At 42.5% G+C, this 21734-nt stretch overlaps 1 protein-coding gene across 1 annotated transcript in view; it reads left to right on the top strand.

Moving 5' to 3' along the window:
- The window catches only part of LOC111144434 (CUB and Sushi multiple domains 1), a 1720260-nt gene that overhangs the window by 1381249 nt on the left and 317277 nt on the right, over positions 1-21734 (top strand). The window contains exons 21-22 of the mRNA XM_022498737.1: positions 348-517; positions 4712-4868. Of these exons, the coding sequence (XP_022354445.1) occupies positions 348-517; positions 4712-4868 (327 nt within the window). The remainder of the gene's footprint in view (positions 1-347; positions 518-4711; positions 4869-21734) is intronic.

Here is a 21734-nt window from a genome sequence, read left to right as displayed (position 1 = left end):
AGACGTGGAGAGGGTGGGCTGTGACTGCCCTGTGACACAGCCAGTGAGCTTGGGCAGTGACTTTATTCTAGATCTCTCCGTGCGATTGCAGGCTGCTTCCGTGGTGGGCAAGAGGTATTCTGTGAAAAGAAACAAGAAATCTTGGAAATGGACGAGTGGAGGATATTTCCTGTCTAGTTGGTAAATAGTTAAAAAAAAAAAGTCACGAATCTAAAGAACAATGTATTAATGAGAAAGAAACATACATTGAGATAGGAGAGGGCTGTCATGATTGTAGAATTGTTCTGTATTAAAATCAGTAATTCCACTTTTGAATTCTTTCTTTTCTAATGTCCTATTTATTTTAGCTGAATGTGGAGCAAGTGTCAAAGGAAATGAAGGAACGTTGCTGTCTCCAAATTTCCCATCGAATTATGATAATAACCACGAGTGTATCTATAAAATAGAGACGGAAGCCGGCAAGGGGATTCATCTCAGGGCGCAAAGCTTCCAACTGTTTGAAGGAGACATTCTAAAGGTAAAAAAAAGTCTTGAAGGGGACTCCATCTCTTCTCAAGGACCTGATTAAATAAGTGTCCATCTGTACACATAGAGATGTATACATGTTAACATACCGTTAAAGATACACAATGTTTCCAGCTTATTTACCCGGTTGGTCTGTGAAGGTGTTCCTCAGGGTCCGCAGCCCAGGCTCTGAGCCATCTTAGTCTGGAATTCTGGGTCGAACCTTTGTGAGCTACATGTCTTGGACACAGGATTTGATATTTGTGGTTTAGCTTCCTTGTGTGTAAAACATATGATGATACCTATCTTCGGAGGATGTTCTGAGGTTTGAATAGTACACTGTTGTAGATGTTTCTGGGACAGTGCCGAGCCCACGGTTGTAATTATTAAAGCTACATTGTCTGTAGTCATTCTCGATTTTTAAATGTGCTCACGACATCCAAAATGAGAAGGATTTAGATGTGATAGTGGAAGCAAGTTCAGCCACCATGCCTAGAGCACAAAGCAGCACTCACACGAAGAAGCCACACCAGGACGAGACACAATGTTAGTGGACGAGTCCGTGCTATGTTTACAGGACTCAGGGCTGTGCTTGGAATGGGACCAGAAGCAAGGGTTCTGTGCATAACAGGATACAAGTACCAGAGCCTCCAGAAGACCCTCTAGGGAGCAGGACCCAGCACACCTCCCACGCTGTAGATGGATTCCAGGAAGAAAAGGCAGGAGAAGAGGATTCTGGGGACATTCAGGTCTAGGTTTGGTCTATGAAACCCCAGCTCTAACTGGAAAGCCCCCATAGCTTCTAAACCTTCTGGTATAGTCCCCCACCTCTCCTATAACTTCAAGAAAACCGAGGCCCTTTCAGGGTCTGGGGCCAGGGAGGAGACATTTGGAGAGCAAGCACTCACCAAGAGGGGCATCCAACAAATGCCAGATACTACCTGATCTATCTCCCTGTGCGGTGCAGTGAGGAACAAGCAACTGGCCCAAGTCACACAACTGAGCTGTGCTGAGAGAGAGACACTTGTCCCTTCTCATCCCTTTGTGAAGTTCTTGGGTTTTCCACTTATGTTGACCTCTACATGGACTCACATGCCGACACCTCTCAAGGTCAGGGGAGTCCACGCAGCTTAAGCTGCGGGCAGTAGAAACAGATTCAAAGAGCCCCCAAAAGGGAAACATCAATAACCACCCCCATTTGTCATCCTTTTGCAACATGGTTAAAGAGGGACCCCTCCAGGACCCCATCTGACTTCATGAGCTTTTTCGTGCAAGCTCAAGAGATACTTAAAGCCTGGGGGGGAGGCTTCCTCCCTCCTAAGCCCAGCTCAACTAGTTCAGTGTCATCGTTGAGCAGAGTGGCTTTATTCTAGTCGTCCTTCTGTCGTAACCGTCCTTCCAAAACTCATGCTGACATCGTGAAGCTCTGTAATGAAGAAGTGATTTTCAGACAGGAAACTAGTACGTTCTCACTGATCTAAAAACAAACAAACACACAGACTTGTTTCGTAAGTAACCATTTTCTGAGTTCTTTGATAACCTTAAATTTAGAAGTCAGCAAGCCTTTAGAGAAAACTTTCAGGTAACAGTTAAGTGCAGTTGGTGCAGGTGAATGATTTGGAGATACTGCGCTTTGGAGGATATTACTGCCGTGGGAGGGGGGTGATGTTCATCCGTGATATCTGCAGTTTAAAGCTGCTGGTTATAACAAAAAGCAAAAACAAAAACCTGGCTTATCCCACTTAATGCAGAGAAACCATCAATCATCTGAAATACCTAAGTGTCTTGCGAGCATGTATTTTATTGAATATGAGAATAAATACCTCAGTGTTGAAAACAGTTCAAGTGGGATTGTCTTACTGTTTAGCTTCGGACGCTGTTCACGCTGTGTGATCCGATAAGAAAGACCAAAATTTTATAGACATATTCCCATGCACAAAAAGGTGCTGTTTTCTCGCTTCGTATGGAAAGAAAAATCGTGGAAAGGAAATATAGCTTGAATGAAAATGTCATGAAGGACTATGTAATGGAAAGTGAAGTGAACTTGGGATATTTGGGGTATGGCCACTGTCACACTAGGAAGGGCTCCTAGGTATCTTTAGCCTTGGGGCTGCAGGTCTCACCATGAGGTCTCCTAATTCTTGAGCATCTGCTAACGGGGCTAGTCTGCTTGGAGCTAAGCATTTGTGATGTAAATAGTTACAGTCCTGTATTAACATATGACTCAAGGAGCATTTTTCTAATACCTAAGAGGAAAGCTTTGATTCGGGGGGCATGTAGACCAGGGCATGTAAGTGACAGGCGGTATGCTGAACACTAATGACTTGTTCCTAATTTAATTGCAATTAAAAACCAAGCCTTCTGACTTCCAGTACTATCTGGGTTGACATGTGTGATCGAAGCAAAACTTGAATCCAGATTTCCACCTTGGGGGAGCTGAGAAAAGGAGGCTCGGTGTAGCGGGTGACTCCGTCCTCCTGACGTTTCCGCCGGCTCATTGCCAGACACGACTGAACTTTTTAGTGTTGTAGTTTGGAGGATGCTGGGAGCTGGCTGCGGTCCAAATGACCTTTGTCATCTGTGCCGAGCTCCCGGCCAAGCCCGCGGAGGTGACTCGGGACAACGCTTCAGATCTCCAAGGACAGAAATCACAGGAGTGTTTTCTTGCTCAAATGCTCCTCAGTTCTGTGGGTTTCTGCGGCTTGCAGAGAATTGTGTGGTACGTGGAGTGCTGTGAGACCTTTCCAGGAAGGCCTGGACATTTTCTTTCTGAGCCGGATTCCTCTGGGTTTAAAACTCATTAAAGTCTGGGTGTCACCGACCTTGTCCGGCGCATCCCCATATTAAGCCAGGCGGGCGATGCTCTTTCCAGAGCGCGCCAGTGGCTGGACGGATTGTAAGTCACCCGACTCCACTCTTCTAGCGTCTGCTGGTTTAACTGGGAAAATGAAGTGGCAACTTACGAAGTTGATTTTTCCAAACGCATTGTCTTCTTTTCGGATTCTGTATGTGTGTGAGTCTGTTGACAGGGGGTATGGTTATACACAGACTAGAAGCGAGCTAAGGGAAGACAAGTAAGAATTAATCCGTGTGAGAAGGAGGACAGTGGGGAACTAAATAGGTATTAAAGGAGTCTGCTGAGTCTTCCGTGCCCTTTATTTAATTAAAATTTTTTTAAATCAAGAAAAACGGGATGTTTTCCCATGTGGTACACATGCACGCTATCTTCCAGGAGTCCCTCGTCTGCACCAGTGTGGTTCCTTGCTATGAACTACTGCAGTAGTTCAACGAGGCGAACGGATTAACTATCCCACTACACGGTCTAGTCTTGATAGCTTCCTAGGGGCGTCGGGGACCCTCAGCGCTGAATCCTTCCTGAAAGCAAACACGGTCAAATCTGGCCTTAGCGGGAAGCACACACGGCCACGCCCTAAACTCACACAGCCCCCACTGAGGAAGTGTGACTGGTGGTCATCCACGCCCGGGGCGGTCTGCCGTGGGGAAACTCCGGGCACTGCCCAGAATGGCCCCTCCCTTGCCCCTCACGTCCGTCAGAAAGCGAGCCTGTCTAACTGCCTTCCAAATATTTGTGTAAGCATGCCTGCTCACAACCACCTAGGAAGGCAGAGTCAAGTACAACGTGTTTCAGAGCAAGGCCATGTGTGTCTGTGACACTATTACATGATGGGATTCTTTTATTTCAACTAATTCAAGACTCAAGTCGCCTCCAGCTCAAAGGCCGCAGAATGTGACTGGATCCCCACGTCCTGTCTTGTCTTGTATTACACTTGGGTAGGAGAGCGCAGGGAGAGAGGAGATATCTGGTGACTTACAGGATCGTTCAAAGACCACATCATCCCTAAAATAGCATAGGTCCCTTCAGGCTTGGGAAGTAGATTTTGAGGGAGGGGGACAGAGGGAAATAATGGAACCTCGGAAATGCAAATAAATATTTCTTTAATTTAAGTAAAATAGGAAGAATGCCCAAAGTGATCAGGGTAGAATGAAGGGACCACAAATGAGCTCTTTTCTCTTTAATGTGGACGGTAAAGGTAAAACTTAAAGGAAAAAGACAGTTTCTCAATGTCATGCATTTGGCTTTCACTGAACCGTCAGCCTTTCCCAAGTGCCACACAAAGTCACATCTTTGAAGATTTGGACGTCCTATTGGCATTGCTAACATACGAACGTGACGACTTCCCCGTAGGTGTACGACGGAAGAGACAGTTCGTCACGTCTGCTGGGAGCCTTCACCAAGAACGAGCTCATGGGGCTGGTCCTCAATAGCACATCTAACCACCTGTGGCTTGAGTTCAACACCAACGGGTCGGACACGGACCAGGGCTTCCAGCTCACCTATACAAGTAAGTAGCATAGGACAAAGCATTGCACTTCATTTTATTTTTTTGGGATGTGTCTATGCCTTAGCGCTTTTTTTTAATACTGATTTTTTCCCTCTTCTCTGGTCTCTCTACTGTGTTACGGATTGCTGTTTAATTCTTAATTGAGACATGTTTCCAGAAGTGATAGTTTGAGATTTATTGTCTTGGAAGTATTAATATTTTCATAAGATAATGGCTGTACCTGAAAAGAAAATGTCACGGCATTTAAAAGCTCCCGGGCTTAAAAGAAAATGCTGAGTATGATGTAGTGCACAATGACAGAGAGTCGTATATGTGTATCTGAAAGATTTAGACTGAATGTTTGATGTAATTAACAGGAATAGTCTTGGATCGCCTAACTATGTCAATACTTCACTATTATATCTATTTATCTATCAACATGATATATTAGCATCTATATATTATAGAACATAAACTGCATGTGTGTAACATATATAGTCACGGGTATGTATAAATACACATGTTCTATGTCATAATATAAAACAACCCTGTGTACCAAGCTCGCTCTTAGCACCACTGATGTCCTAAACATAAAAAATTCCAGTATTTGCCGAAGATAGCGGGTGCACAAACTGCTGGATCCAGGCTCTGGTCACAGGCACTGACTGAAGCAATGTCCTGTAGTGCCCCCTTAATAATGCACATCATTGTAGAAAAAAGGTGTCTGGAGATGAGTGTGGAGAAGACAAAAAAGGTATAAAATAAAGGAGGGAAAGAGATAGTGCTTTCAAAAACAGAAAAGTGCAATATCATCTCTGTTATCTCCTACATTTTTAGTTCCAAACAAGCAAAGTAAAATATGCAGCTCTGTGGTGTGGATCACTAATTAAAATGAAGTGATCAATGAACTAAAATGCTTAAAAGGTAGAAGACAGTCCAATCCTGCATTCATCTGATGTTTAAACATACTGATAATGCCAGCACCATGACAAAAAACATAAAATTTTGGATTTTTTTCAGCATGAAAGCGTATTAGTGATCATCGAGATTGATTTCTTTATTTGACAGATAAGCAAGCAGGAGGCTGGAAGTGATAGTAATTATCCAGACCCAGAGCTAATCCAGGTGCCTCAAAGGAAGATTAATCACCCCAAACCCCCTTGGTGGGAAAAATTACAGGGGACAGGCCCTAAGGCTTTAGACAAAAATAGAAGTAGAGACCTGACATCATGAGAAAACCTATTTTTCATCTTTGTGAAAATAACCGTTTACGAGATTCCATACACAGCAATATATGAATTATATGGTATGCAAAATAAATTAGTAGCAGATGGCATTCTAAAATCACTTTATAATTAGAATTTTAGTTTTCAGAATTTCACTTTGAAACATGTTTCAAAGAGGTCTTGTAAAACAAATCCTTTTGCTAACTTTCAGGAAAGACGTACACTGTTGTGATCTCCTTTTTCCTTTGGCTTTGAGTTCCCCGTCAGTACGTACGTGGTCTCTGTTCTGTTACTCAGAGGCGTTAATCCCCACTTCCAAGCTATTACACTCATCTTAGGGGCTTAGAGGAATATGGATACTTGAGAAGGAAACCAGTCTGGAAACTCTTTGATAACTTTCTGGGTTTATTGGAACTGAGGAGGAGTTCCAGGTACACTTGACTTGTTCCTGCGATTTTGCTGTTGCCTTAGCTTATCTGGAAAACTGTGCCTCGAATTACGGTTCATCTCCAGAGAGAAGAAAGCATTGGCCTGTGTGTTTCCCTGTCACTGGGCACATCCACGTCCTCATCCCCAATACCAACCAAGGTCTGGATGTAACTAAGCTCGATGGGACTCTTCCTCAGCTTCTCGCAGAAAAACTGTCATGCGAAGCTTCTGCTTTGTGTCCCATTTTGATCCTAGTCTTGGCTTTCTGTTTTCTCTCTGTTCCCAACTGGAGTAATTCTTCATTTATGAACTCTTGCCCCTATATTCTGTGGTTGTGCCGAAGATATCCAGAAGTAAGTTCATGCTTTCTGGAATTTCAAGCAAGGGGATTGATCATCAAGGAGGGAGTTCCTTTACTGTTTCCAGAATTCTGACTTGCCTTTTATTTTCCCAAAAAGTAGTTAAGAAGGTCCATGGGTCCTACAAACGTGTGGCCGGGTTGCAACGAGAAGGGGGCCTCCTCTGTGTATGACGCCCACCTTCCCTCATCACAAGCGGTTGGTTCCATGTGCTATTCTCAGCTCCCCGCAATGTCACACGGCTGTTGTGAGCCTATGTTTCTCCCTGGTAGCTGGCATAGCTCCAGGACCATTTGCTGCTTCCCTGTTTCTCTGGGTGACTTTAGGAAAGTTGGAATCTGTGGTCTGTGATCTATTTATGGACACTTTCTAATTATATGGACTTTTTTCCTTTTCTTTACTTTCTTGTAATCATTTATTTATTTATTTATTTTTACCTAGCAGCACAAACTTTCTGAGTTTTTCAGTAGACGAAATATTGGTGATGATTGGTATCTAGCTCTGAGTATAACTGAATTGACAGGAGTAATCATCTTTTCTGTGTGTTTTCCCTCTTTGCCTCTACCTACAAAAACACAGATGCTCCCTGGGTGCAATTTTTGCTTGCAAGATTGTCCTAGATCTGTAACATACTGCCAGATGGGAAAATATATTTGTAATACAGAATTGACAGTGCTGATGGCTATATAATCCTAATATTATTAACTTCCCATTGAATTCTTGGGTTTAAACACGAAGTAATTAAGTTTAAAAAATCCCAAGCTCCCACAATGTGATCGAATACCTGAATCAGATATTCATCCCTAAAAGACAGCTCGGAAATAATGAATGGTTATAAAATGTTTTGAGCCAATTATTAAAGCTTAAGACGAGGTAAAGACAGTTTCAGTTGACTTCCAAAGACTTTTCTAATTGCCTCTTGCTAGTTAATTGCATCACTTAAGGAAACATTCATATTCAAATGTTTCAATCCATAATTAATCTACACACATGAATGGATCAGAAAATGTCAACAGAAGGTAAATATATGCTTATCGAACATCCTAATGTTTTCGAAGTGCGTATACATGATACTCATATCTCCTTTAGTATTTATGGTGTACTTTTGCATACCTTCTGATTTTATCACCTTGGTAATTCTTGGTCCTGGTAAAGAGCTGTTTTTCCTCTTCTTCACCAGTTAGAAACTGAGTCTCCAAATCTTTGTATGGTTTGCTGAGGCTTTCGCATCTGGAAGAGCTATAGCTAGGACCCAAAATCAGGTCTTTTGACTGAAGCCCAGAACTTCAATTAAACTATGAATTAAGTTGATAAACTTAATTTTGCATATTTTAGATGATCCCTCCTTGTTGAGTAACACGTGTATTGCATGATATTTATATATGTAAGAGCACTGGCCAGGAGGAAAAGCCAGGCATCTTTGGGAGAACTTGGGATAAATACATTGTATCTTAGGTAGCTACTGGTTTCTGAGTAGTAGGTTACAGCAACACGCAACTGAAAAATATTTACCTCCATGACCAAAAACTCCTTTTTATTACAGATTTGTTTGTTTTCATAACAGATCATAGTCTTCTGACTCTATAATTAGGTCACATGGAGGCATAACCCATGAACTCTGAGATCAGGGACCACGGGTGTTCATACTTTATTGTCGTCTGCAGCTCACACAGATGTCTGATCTGTAAGACAAAAAGCTTCGATTGCATCATTGTTATTCCGGCTGTAATTCATGAAGCACTAAGATTCCACAGAGCTGTCTCAGGGCAATAAGGTTTTCACCTTACCTAAACTTACGCATTTTTGTTTTGCCTTCTCCTGGTGATTGAAAAACTCTTCAGATATCAGGAAAAGGTGGATTTAATGTTTTCTAATTATTTCAGCAACTTCTTTTACAGAAAAATAGTTCTGAATTTTTTTTAAATCCTATATTTGAATTCAGAATTCTTTAAAAAATATGTTGAATCTTTTTAGAGCTCCACAAGAATGTTCCCAGAAGAGTCTCTCTTTGGAAACATTTTAGCACACGACATACGGGGGATTTGGGATGGAAGCAGGCTTTCAGGATTGTACGCTCTTTGTTATTCAAACAAACCCTCTGTGACAATTCCAAAAATGTTCTCTCTGTAGTGAAATAACCATAGTTCAGACAAACATGTCTGGGCCGTCTGGGTGGACCCGTGTTCCAGTTAATCAATGACTCTGCCTTTGTATGGAACATTTAGCCCGATGCTGGGACGGAGTAGGCAAAGCCAGCATTCCCGTTCACAGTAAAGGGCTTAGGATAATCACACACGGGACTCATGATGCACCGGTCAATAGAACTGTGACTAAACAGTTGTATTCTCAACTAGAATGGGTCTTAGGTGTCGTTGTAGGAGTCAACTCTTGGCCCTGATTCACACTGATATTTTGGACCCTAAATATATTGTTATAATTGGCTCCGCATACAGTTCATCTTTATATTAATTTGTTCTTTTCCCCCAAATAAACTATGATAATAGATTCATATTAATGATAATATGTGATTTTTATATTTTAAGCCACGCACACAAATAGAATTTTCCAGAGAAACGAGAGATCACTGAAGGCTGGAATAACAGTAGAAGCCTCCAGAATGTTCTTTCCTTACTGCTAGACATCCTTTCTTCTTTCCTTAAGAGTAAGTTTAGATGCTGTTTCCCATATGAACATTATCCTGCTGTCCAGCTTCCCGAAGAAGAATCACTTGCTCTTTCCTTTATGTCTTTAATCTTATACTTTGTACATCTTTTGCTTTCACACCAGTAAAATGTGAGGTTCTCCAGGAGAGGAACCTTACCACCATCAATGCTATGTCACGTCTGCAGCCACTTAATCAGTGACGACTGCCGGCGCTGAGCTCAGTTGGTGTGGGAGAGGGTGTAAGGAGATGACCGTGACCTCTGTGTTCCTGAGCTAGGGAAGAGGAGAGTCGGAATAGAATGGAGGGTGTGTGACAAGGAGAAAAGTAGAACCGTGGTTGGCTGCAGGAATCTCATTATGGAAGTTTTTTAAAAACTAGGCAGAGGGATCCCTCAGCATCAAGGCAGAGCCACGAATGGTATCTGAGGAATGAGGTTGCGTGGGAGTCTGGGATGGCCGGACGGTGAGCTGACAGCGGCGTGGATTCCGGGTTTCGAGGTTTGCAGAGGCTGCAAATGGCGAGGTCGTGCTGTCAGCCAGCAGGTGTGGCTTGAGGAAGTGGAAAGGCTATGTGCTGGCATTTCCAATGATGCATAATGGGGCAGAGCAGGGACATTTAGTGCTAGTTAGAAATGGAGTAGTTTGATGGAATATGATACGTATCTTTTAAAAAAACTATAAAGAAGGGATGGCTTGGATGGTGTGTGGTGATTGGTACTCATGGATAGACCTTAAAACTGGAAGCTTCGCAGTGACCCCCCTCCCCAGATGTATCTGGCCAAGAAGCCTAAGGAAGTCGATGCTACGGTCCAAGTCCTCTGGGGGACCTGATGCTGTGTTGGAGACACACTGATTCGTCTTGCCTTGACCTGCTTCATTTCCGTTGTTACCAGGCAACGTTCTTGAGATTCCTGGGGGGTCAGCATGACTTCCCAGTAGAAAGAGAGTGGCTTATCTGTGTTGACATACAGATTCTGGTGCATGGACTGACTCCAGTCATTACTTGAAATCAGGCTATTGACATTCTGGCATTACAGTGCAATCCTATTAGCCTTCTCATGGCATCTGTTTTGGGTGCACGGACAAAACCAGCATCTGGTCCTGCAGAGTCATCATTCTGAGAGGCAGCCGGCTCATGTTCCTGGGCTACTTACCTTCCTGGCTATGACGAGCCTCATTTTGTTGCTTCAGACTTTTACAGAAGCCAGAGAGTGGGGAACCCCCCTTCAAAGATTGCTCTAAAGTGTCAAAGAGAAAGGAGCATGAGGAGAAGGGTGTGTGGGATCGATGAGGAAGCTCAGGTGGTCCAAGGGCCATTTCAAAGAGAGGGGGACAGTCGGGAAGTGAGCAGCCTGACCCACAGCACTGAGTACTAGTCCGTGTGGCCCTGTTGTACCAATTACTTTTACAAAGGAAAAAAACACACCAAGGCCTTACTCTGGAAGGTCCGTGCCTTCCAACACATCCTACAGTCGTGCGTGGTGGCTCCGAGAATAACAAAGCACATAGCCCGGACTCCAGGGACAGGCCCAGCTCCTGCGTCCCTGTCACTTGCAGAAGATCAGGTTCCACTGGGCTGTAGAGGAGTCAGGGGCCTTTCCTTCCTTCTGCTCCTCCGGGATCCTCCTGCCCCAGGACCGGATCGCTCAAGGCCAGCTAATTTCCATTGTTCACATTCCTAAAATCACTCCCCTGACCCCACCCTGAACTATCTGTTCAAATAGCACAGAGAGAAACCTCAAAGTCCCTCCACAACTGTTGTCTGCTGCAAAAGGTTGTGCCCCCAGCCGGCTGCCTGTTTCTACCGAACGGCCCCTCCATCGGCGTCCTCCTTGATGGTGACCCTCTACGGGTTCTGTTTGCCGGAGCCATGAAGACGCGGGAACGTTGGGGTTGACAACTGAGTCTAACTGAGGTCCTGTGTACCTTGCGGGTGAGAGAGCCAAGCCCAGTGCCGTGCGCTGCTGCAGCTGTCACGTTGGATTCACGCGCTTATCGGATCAAAATGGCACCGACATTACATACATTGTTCCAAGTGAGTGCGCAGCTCGGGCTGGGGATGGGTTCTCAAGGCTGATGAGGAAACACTGAGCATCCTCACCGCCCTGCTTCCAAACAAGTCAGCCACACCGTGAGCGGGAAGTCTACTCAGACCCGTGAGCAGTCAGTCACTGACAGGAAACTGGACGGTAAGAGCGGCAGATGTCGGAAACGGTCGCCCCACGTCCTTGACATCACTGAGGGTAATGAGAGCTCATTCTCCGCCGGATCCGTAGGTAGCCTGCATCGCTGGGTGTAGCTTCCTGTGGGTGTCCCTCTTCCACTACTGTCCCCTCCTTTATACCAGGAACCCCCCTGCCTCTGTGGCTTCTTCCCAGATTTATTGGGACACAATTAACAGGTTTGTGAGCTTAGGTGGGGATCTGATGCACACATACATCATGAAATACCATCACCAGAAGGTTAACACAATCATCACCTTGTGTGAGTCTTAATGTGTGTGGTGAGATCTGCCCTGGTTTTTGTTTTATTTATTTATTTTTTGTTTGTTTGTTTGTTTGTTTTCTTTTTTCCCCTCATTTCTGGTAGAGATTCTTCTGGTGCTTGGACCTCCCTGACTGAATGAGATTCACGCGCACAATTCTCTCCTTACAATGGGGTTTTAGAAATTCTATTTAAGCGAGAAGGCAGTTCTCAAGAGCAAGGTCTAGCATCTAATTTTATAAATAATAAGGAATTCACAAATGTCCCAAACATTGTTGGTTGTCATGTGTGTATGAGTTTAAGTGTTGCTACTTTACAGTAAAATTAGCCGTTATTCTTTGAAGAATAGGGTTCCTCACACCCTCAGTCTTTATGGTGTGCAACATCATCTAGAAAATCATGCCAAAGTGTTGGATGTTCTGTTCAATGAGTAGCTTGTAAAAGCATTTATAATTGTGCTGCAAACAAGGACATGCATGGAAGAGGGCCAAGAAAAGAACCAGCTCGCACATAAACCCACACGAATGCTGGCAGATTTTTATTGTATTTCAACGAAGATTAAAATTGTGGCAAACGCATTGTGTTGCTTTGATAGAGATCCTGGAGGACGGAGGGTCGATTTCTAAATACGAGTTCACAGAGCACAGATTTGTTCTCAGATAGCCATTAATTCAGCAGATAAAACTGCTGGAAAAATGTAATTAGCAGTGTTCATTTTCCCCACAGTTAACTAGTAGGAATCTTATAAAGGTGTTTCAAAATAATAGGCAGTCATTTTGTGTATGAGTTTTCTATTGCTGTGTAACAAATTACCAATAACTTCGGGGACCTAAAATACCTTTATGACTCACAGTTCCTGGGGGCGGGAAGTTGGGGCCTGGCTCAGCGGAGCCTCTCAGGGTCTGATGGCAGTGATCAAGTTGGCCGGCGCCCCAGTCCCACCCGAGGCCCCTGTCCCTCCTACAGGCCCTGTGGCTGCTGGTAGTCAAGAAAGAATTCTTGAGGTGTCTTCAGTGCAAAAAGGGTGGTTTTATTAAAGCACAAGGATAGGACCCTGGGGACAGACAGAGTTGCTACCCTGGGCTTGTGATGGTGACTGATTATACTGATTATACACTTTCAGGTAGGGGGTTAGTGAGAGCAAAAGTCTCTTAGGAGTTTGGAAGCAAGGTTTCCAGGACTGGAGGGGCTAGCTAGCCCTTGTTGGAACAAGGTCATTTATGACTGTCTAGTGAAACATGAGACCGTTCAGATGTACATCATATGCTTGGGGGATGATTGCCAACACGTAATTTGAGGGGGGTAGAGATAACGGAAATTTCTAAAGGAATTTCTGTATGTCAGAGTAGCTTCATAGGGTCCTGAGGGTTGGGCTAGGATTGCCTCTGGCCCTTGGCAAAGTGTCAACATCAGGCAGCCGAGTCCCTAGAGGAAGGTCACTCTTCTATCGCGGAAACTTATTAGTAGGCAAGTCCTCCTCTCCCCAGGGCCGGCAGGAGAGCCCTCCCTTGTGGAGACCCAGGCCTTCCATCTGAGTGAGTCAGGTGCACTCAGGAGATCTCCGTTTTGACTAACGCAGGCTCCCTGTTTTGGGGCTGTGCGGTGGATTAGAGTTTTCTCTTCCTCTGCCACAGATCCTGCCCACACTCCAGGAAGGGGAGAGCATCCTGTGGGGGTCATTGGGTCCCATTTGAGACTGTCCCTCACATTTTCCTATTGAGGAATGTTGCTTTTTAAATCCTTTTTCAGATCATTCCGTATTCAAAAATGTGTGTGTGTGTGTGCACGCGTGTGTGTGTGCATGTGTGTGTGTGTGTGTGTGTGTGTGTAAACATACAGTATGATTGTTTACTTGTACTTTTAAATTTCAGGGATATGTTTGGGTTAATAGTGATAAATCTGTCTTTCAAACAAGACCATTGCAGAGTCACTTTCTGCATTGCCATAGTTTCGGCTTTGTCTTTCAGGCCCCCACATCTCCAAAGCATGCACCTGTCCATGACTTTGGTCTATCTTTCATGAGAGCTAAGGTGACCCCATTAAGGGATTTGGGTCAAGGAGAATTTCCATAAAAGACAAGGAGAAGATATGTGGCCCACAGAAGGGGCCAAGGCACAGAGAGAGCAATCTGGGGTCCAAACCACAAAACATACTTATTCTACAACTTGACTGAAAGAAAAAACACTTTGAAAGCACTAAATGTTTAAATCTGACATACTTGCCTGTTTGTGTTATTCCCAGAAAATGAGCCATACATCTCTACCTTCGTTATTTCTGTGTTGGGTTCATTTTTCGTTAGGGGATCACCATTGAAACAATGTTGCCGTGAATTCTTATCAAGTGCAACACAGTGACTCTCGCTATGGGAGAAAAGAAAAGCCAATTTCTAATAAGCTTCAAACTGATATATTTTTAAAAACTGCATATTCAGTGAAAAATTTAATTCCGTACTCAATTTGTTTCACTATACAAAGGATAGTATTACAAGAAGGGAAAATTGTAACATCAGTGGTGTGACAAGCACAGAACTCTATGCTTATGTGATTGCCTTGTTGGAAACCTTTCCTATCAATATATCAAGACATATCCATGCATGTTTTTAGAAACTTACACCTTCCAGTAAGAATTCTGAAGATTGCATTTTTACTCTGCTTCTACAAGAAAAGAAAACCTGGAGAAACATATCGTATATGATACATTCTTCAAAATAGAACAGATTTCAGTGGAAATATCACAATGGCAAAAGGGGTCCACGTCATTCAGATACAGTAGAGAGGTAGGTGGCTAGCAAGTCCCAGAAAGAACTCTCTAGTACTCGTAGAACAAGATGGACATTTTATAAAGAGGAAAGGCATTCTGTCTCTGGGAATGTCCTCAGTCCCCAGTCCAACTACATAATTCTTGTTTGTTTGCATCAGAAAGTTTTATTGTTGCATGTATGCTTTTAGATAATAATCAAGACAAATGTTTACTGTAAGAAATCATCAAGAGGATATTAGAGCCAAACATGATGGCCTCTCTAAGAAAGACTTGGAATGACTCTTTGTCAAAGCCCAGCGCTCTGAAAGAGAAGCACCTCCCACCTTAGTCTGCCGCAAGGTGAGGCTGTCCTGAAACCAGACATAAATCTTCATCCATTTCTCAGATGTAGGAACGAGCAAAGTCTTCTTATGACCATTTTAAAAAAGGAAGTTGGCACAAAGTGATGCTTAATTGACTTACTCAACGTCAGACACAAATGAGAGGTAGATATGCCTGTGACATCCCTGTCCTTTGATGATTCCTTCTCCTTCTCCTTCTTCTTCTTCTTCTTCTTTTTTAAGATTTTACTTATTTATTTGACAGAGAGAGAGCTCACAAGCACAAGCAGGGGGAGCAGCAGAAGGAGAATCAGGGTCCCTGCTGAGCAGGGGATCCCAGGACTCTGGGATCATGACCTGAGCCAAAGGCAGATGCTTAAGCGAGTGACCCACCCAGGCACCCGGGTCCCTTGACTTCTAATCCCATGTTTATCATCCCGCTACCTTACTAACATGTATAGCACCACAAAGACTAAAATATAAATATTTTCTGCGTTTTTAAAAATTCCAGTGAAGGGTGCCTGGGGGGCTCAGTTGATTGTGCCACTGCCTTCGGCTCAGTTCGTGATCCCAGAGTCCAGGGATCGAGTAGCGCGTCGGGATCCCAGTTCTGCAGGGGCATCTGCTTCTCCCTCTGACCTTCTCCCCTCTCATCTCTCACTCTCTCAAAGAAATAAATGAAATCTTTAAAAAACAATTTAAAAAAATTCCAGTGAAACCATGACATGCTTCACTTCTGCGGTAATGTGAGAATTGTGTAATTAGGAGCGGAGACCTACCTGGTGACCCACCTCATGGTTCCCAGATCCTACAGAAGATACCACCTGCACTTTGGTCCATGCTAGTGTCTATGTGGCTGTACATGATTTTCCTGGAGGTTTAGTTTGGTGAATTTCTTTTGTTTGTTTTAGAATTAATTATTCCTTATATTTTGTGACAATTTGCTAGTCGACACACACTGTTATTTATTTTCACCTTTTGGCAAAGATGGATGTATTGCTGGTCACCGGTACCTTGAGAAAGACAAAGGAACCTGAGAAGGGTGACATAAATAATTTAATTATAAGGATTAAACTAAAAGCATATGACTTGAGAGGGCATTAAAGGGAGGCTGACAGATGATATCACCAAATGCTATCAAATCTCACATTTTATGAGAAGGGTGATGGCAGATTTTTTTTTTCCCATTCTCCTTTAGGGGAAATAAAAAGTAATAATTATTATATTAGTCAAAGGCATAGATACATTGTTTTCACAAAAGGTCATTTGTGGGCAGATAAGGATCCCTGAGACTTACATGCCTTGTCAGAGAGGCAATGCTGGGTAATGAATCACAGGTCAGTTTGTGTCTGATTTGGAATTTTCTTGCATGTGTTATGGCATTTGTAATAATGCTATAAAAAGAAAAAGGCCATGAAATCTATTCAGACTCAAAATTTTTATTTTTTTCTCCATGGTATGAATTTTGACAGAAGGACATTCGAAGGCTCTTTTGATGTCTACAAGAACATCAGACGAGTCTCTTTCTTTTCATTCTTTTAACTAAGTAAACATTTCAGAAAACAGTGATATGAGCATTAGCCCATCTGTTAAATTCCAACATGAAGCGATTAGACAAGGATGTGAAAAAAAATGTGAAGTTTCAGTTCAAAATTGAGAAAGGCTCTGGAATGATCCTCTGAACACCATTCAGTAGCAAATGCAAGCATGGACATATGTGATCCAGTGTTTTAACTTAATTGTGAAATTCGAGCTGAAGGAGTACAGCTGCCTGTGTCTCTGGGGACGGGCAGTGAGGCTCCTCACTGTGGCACCTGTCAGCTGTGATCTGTCATCGCAGCACACACTCTTCTTCTGTAAATAAGTCATTGTTTTTGGACACCCATGGTTCTGACGCTGGAAGCAATCAGAAGATATTTTTACTGTTGAAAGAGATATGAAATTTTTCTTGTGATGATTTCAACAAAGTTTACCTTTGACTCCCTAAAACAATAGGGTAAGTGAAGGCTTGTATGTGGGGTATGAGAAAAGAGAAGTGGAAGGTGACCCAGTGCTGCTGGGCTCTGGACCTGTTATTTATTGACTTGGGAAGACAGGGATGGTAGATTTGAAGTGGAAGGGAAGTAGATGTCATTTTTCGGTAACAGGGTTTTGACACCCCTCGGTGCTTGGTGTTGGGTTTTTAATCTTGCTTCGGTATGTGGCATAGATTGAACAATGTGAATGAAATTAGAATTTCCCCACTGGATGTTGCGTCATCTCATTCTGAGGTAATGCCAATAAGAAAAGGTGATGGAGGGGCGCCTGGGTGGCTCAATTGGTTAAGCAGCTGCCTTCGGCACAGGTCATGATCCCAGCATCCTGGGATCGAGTCCCACATCGGGCTCCTTGCTCATCAGGGAGCCTGCTTCTCCCTCTGCCTCTGCCTGGCATTCTGTCTGCCTATGCTTGCTCTCTCTCCCTCTCTCTCTCTCTGACAAATAAATAAATAAAATCTTTAAAAAAAAAAAAAAGAAAAGGTGATGGAGGTAAAGATGTCAACAACAGATTTTTAAAAATCTCATCATTTATTGGACTCTGATGAGTAGGATTGTAAATGAGGTAAAAAGTATGGACTGTGGCGGAAGGCTGGGTTCTGGCTGGTGAGGCAGGGGTCAATACTGTTAAGTTCTACAATAAAAACGGGCACTTATTTGGAAACCCCAGGATTTTTTAAGGCATGTTTTTACTATGATGTTAATTAGAAACCTATTTCCTTTGCCAAATAGCAAGTAGATTGAACAGGGATGTTGCCGGCATGGTAGAGTGTGGGTTTCGGGGTTAGGTGTTGGTAGGCTTGGTTGGGAGCTGATGGGTCCCCTGGCCCCATAGCTGTTGGCTCCAGTCATGAGGTCTGACTGTAAGACAACCACACCAGGAGTCAGGTGTCCAGAGGATTCCCTACAGCTTTGGTGAATTTATTGAAATCTGAGTCATTATCCATCTTGATAAGTGGAACATTACTTGAAGAGCCAAATCATAAAATTCCAGTGGTAGTGTATCTGCACATGGAATGGCTATCTCTTCTGGAAACTTCTAAAGGTAGTTAATGCATGTCAGTACAAATAAGATCTGTAAGAAGTGGGACTCATGGGAGAGTTACTCATCTGTCCTCCTGCACAATAGTTGAAGGAAATGCTGAAAAGTTGCTGGTTCTTGTATATTATTTATTTATTTGTTTATGTGAATGTTTAAACATTTAACTGATTTTTTTAATGTAAAAGACAAATTCGCAGACCTAAAGGAACAGATTGGTTCTAATACAAAATACAAATGAACACATCATTCATCAGGAAATGTAGGAAAATTTTCTGCTTCTACACAGAATCTGTTAATGTGGTTTTCAGACTATCAAAAATGCTTGAAATTTCTGTTGTCATCATCAAACTAAATTCACTGTGACCAAAATAGGAACATTTTATGTTCCTGATGCTAAAGGTTTCTGTATTGAATTTCATATAGTAATAATTTCATGGAAATCATTCTATGAAATACCCATTTCATTATATAGATATATTATTACACATATCCACAACAGTATGTGATGAGAATTGTTGGGATTACCTCTTTGGAAAATCCATATATGGAGGAATATGATACTATAACATCCAAAGTTGGTTAAATAATAGTGTAACCATTCTGAATTTTCACTAACTGGATATTTCTGACTAAACATTATTTTTAAATCTTCCAAAATTTTGGGAACATTAGAACATATGAAAACTTAAAAGTCATGTATTTACTTTCATGATTTTAAAATCTTCAGAAATTGGGGTGCGCAGTGGGTTAAAGCCTCTGCCTTCGGCTCAGGTCATGATACCGGCGTCCTGGGACCGAGCCCTGCATCAGGCTCTCTGCTCAGCAGGGACCCTGCTTCCTCCTCTCTCTCTCTGCCTGCCTCTCTGCCTGCTTGTGATCTCTCTCTGTCAAATAAATAAATAAATCTTTAAAAAAAATCTTCAGAAATCTTCAGAACCTTATTCATTTATTTAAATTAAAAGCACTTACTAACAAGTTGGCATTCGTATAAGCACCGATGAAACATAGTGGCATGAATACATTTCGGTGTTTCTATTTTAACTGCACAACTTCCTCAGATGATGAAACACACAGTATTCAGTAGTTTAACCTTCTCCTCAAAGAAGCGCGTTTTTAGTGGGGTGATATACTCTATCCGTGGGAAAACATTGAAGAATAAAAAACACGCAGCCACCAGCTGTCACTTATTTTGTGGTGGCACTCATGAGAACTTCAGGAAGGACAGAGGACACAGGAGGGAGAGCTAGGGATGCCAAAGCAGGAATGGGTTGAACTTGGTCTTAAAGGACAGGTGTGACCTGGAGGACATGAGTGATGCTGAGGCCCAGCTGGGCAGCGAGCCTGGATACCGGAGGCAAGAGTGGGTTACAGGATTGCGACAAGACTGTGACCGTGCTTTTCACCTGCATTTCAATGATGATCCGGCCAGGAAATCCCCTAGTAGACCCTGGCAGCATCCTTGGTGGGAGTGAGGGAGGCGTGGACCAGCATGGAAAATCAGAAAGGAAGAGGGATGCTTATGAGGGAGCAGGCTGGGGAGGCTAGCTTGATGTTAAGCTAGTAACTAACTAGCTTCATGTTCATCATTGCCTTTATGGAAGATACCTGTCTCTTTATTCAGTTCCTAAATAAGAAGAAGGTCCTGAGATCCATGGCTGAAAACAATGAATTAGCCACAGTTTGTAGTTCTCTACTAAAGTAAAAAAAGAATTAAATGTGTTGATTAAATGTCAATTCCCATATAAAAATAAATGCATGCAAATGTAAACATTGAGTTTTAGGCAATGGGGATTAAGATGATGTGCTGATAAGTATATACTACTAAAAAATGGTGGTTTTCAAAATAACTCAGTGATGTGTTCCTAATGTCACTTTTCCCATTTTTCTACCAATTTCATTTCATGGATCAAGATTTTCATAAATAATAAAGCAAAAAATGTGAAAATTTTCTACCATTAAAAAATGGAGGACACTAGGAGAAGGAAAGGAAAAGTGAACTGGGGGAAATCAGAGGGGGAGATGAACCATGAGAGACTGTGGACTCTGAGAAACAAACTGAGGGTTTTGGAGGAGAGGAGGTGGGGGGTTGGGTGAGCCTGGTGGTGGGTATTAAGGAGGGCAGAGATTGCATGGAGCACTGGGTGTGATGTATAAACAATGAATGCTGGAACACTGAAAAAATAAAATAAAAAAATAACAATTGTACTGTTCAATTTTATAGGGATGCTCTAGTTTCTTAAAAGAAAACTTTGCTGAAAGTGTATCTTGGTCTTTAAAAATGTGTAATTATATAGCAGTGGATCAACGTGTATTTTAATTGTGGTATTTGTGATAAACATATTAGTAGATGTCTTTGACTCACCACTTTGTCTATTGGCTTTTATTGATGATTATTTTCACAAACTAACAGAATCTGTGTTCAATCTGGCTTTAGTTTCTTCCTTGTTTTGATATTAAATTAGTTAAGTAAAAATTGCTAGTTTCCAGTTCCTCTGAACCTCATACATGGACCTGAAGATTCTTCAGGCTTGCAAACTGTAGCTCAATTTTAAAGAAATCAACAGTAATCAGATTCTTGGAATAGTCAAGGTATTTTAAGCAATTAGTGAGTGTCAGAGTTAAAAATAAAAACACGCTGAGTTTTATGTGTTTTATTTATTTATTTTGGACTTCTCCCACCCCAGAAAACAGTTTTTCTAGAGAGAAGTTACTCCTTAAACTATTCTGCGTAGACGAAACACAAAAGCTATCACTCTATCTGGAAATAGAGTTGAAAAAGAATCGAATTACATCTTATGTAGTTAATGTGATATATTGTTGGCTGAAGTCACTTCATTGTATTGCTGGATATCGCTTTGTATCGATGTGTGTATGTACTTGTGTGTGTGTTTGTTTATTTGCAAACCTGGCGGCACCATCCAGCATCAAGCATGGCGTGTTCCTTGCGTCACCTGTGTCCCCTTGGAAAGTCCAGGTGGCTCATTTAGAAGCAGCCATATGTCATACTGTGTGGCTGCCTATAAATGGGTTGCCCTGTACTAGCATCCTGTTTTCACAGAAATCCTGATGGAGGACGCGAGACCCTGCTCGGAGAACTCTTCCTGTGGCCCCCGGCATGCACGTCCCTGCTGTTCTTAAGCACGTGTTGATGTAATAGTGACACATCCGGTTAGACTCGGAGCCCTAAAGGGCAAGGCTATGCCTGTGTATTGAAACAGGATTTGCTGCCATGTGCAATGTATTGTATATTATGTGCGTAATAAGTCTGTATTGAGTAAATGGATGGATGTCCCATTGAGATGTAAGATGTTAACTGTTGTATATTATTTGTCTTCCCGTCGAGATTGTGAGCTCCCAGTGAGCCAGGACAGACATCAACTAATTTTATATTTTCAGCATCTGGCAAGGTCTCCAAAGTACAGTTAGCACTTTACAAATACATTTTCACTAAGTGATTTCATGAATTAACTAATGTTGTGGGTTAGAAGGTAAGATTTTCTAGATATGTGTCTTCAGTAAGATTATCTAAATTATCTTTCTTTTTCACTTTAATGCCCCCTAACATTG

Source organism: Enhydra lutris, unplaced genomic scaffold (genome assembly GCF_002288905.1).
Source record: "Enhydra lutris kenyoni isolate GAN:26980312 unplaced genomic scaffold, ASM228890v2 scaffoldscaffold11, whole genome shotgun sequence".
Taxonomy (NCBI): Eukaryota; Metazoa; Chordata; class Mammalia; order Carnivora; family Mustelidae; genus Enhydra; species Enhydra lutris.
The sequence above is the reverse complement of the archived record's forward strand: the minus strand, read 5'-3'. Positions and strand labels throughout refer to the sequence as shown.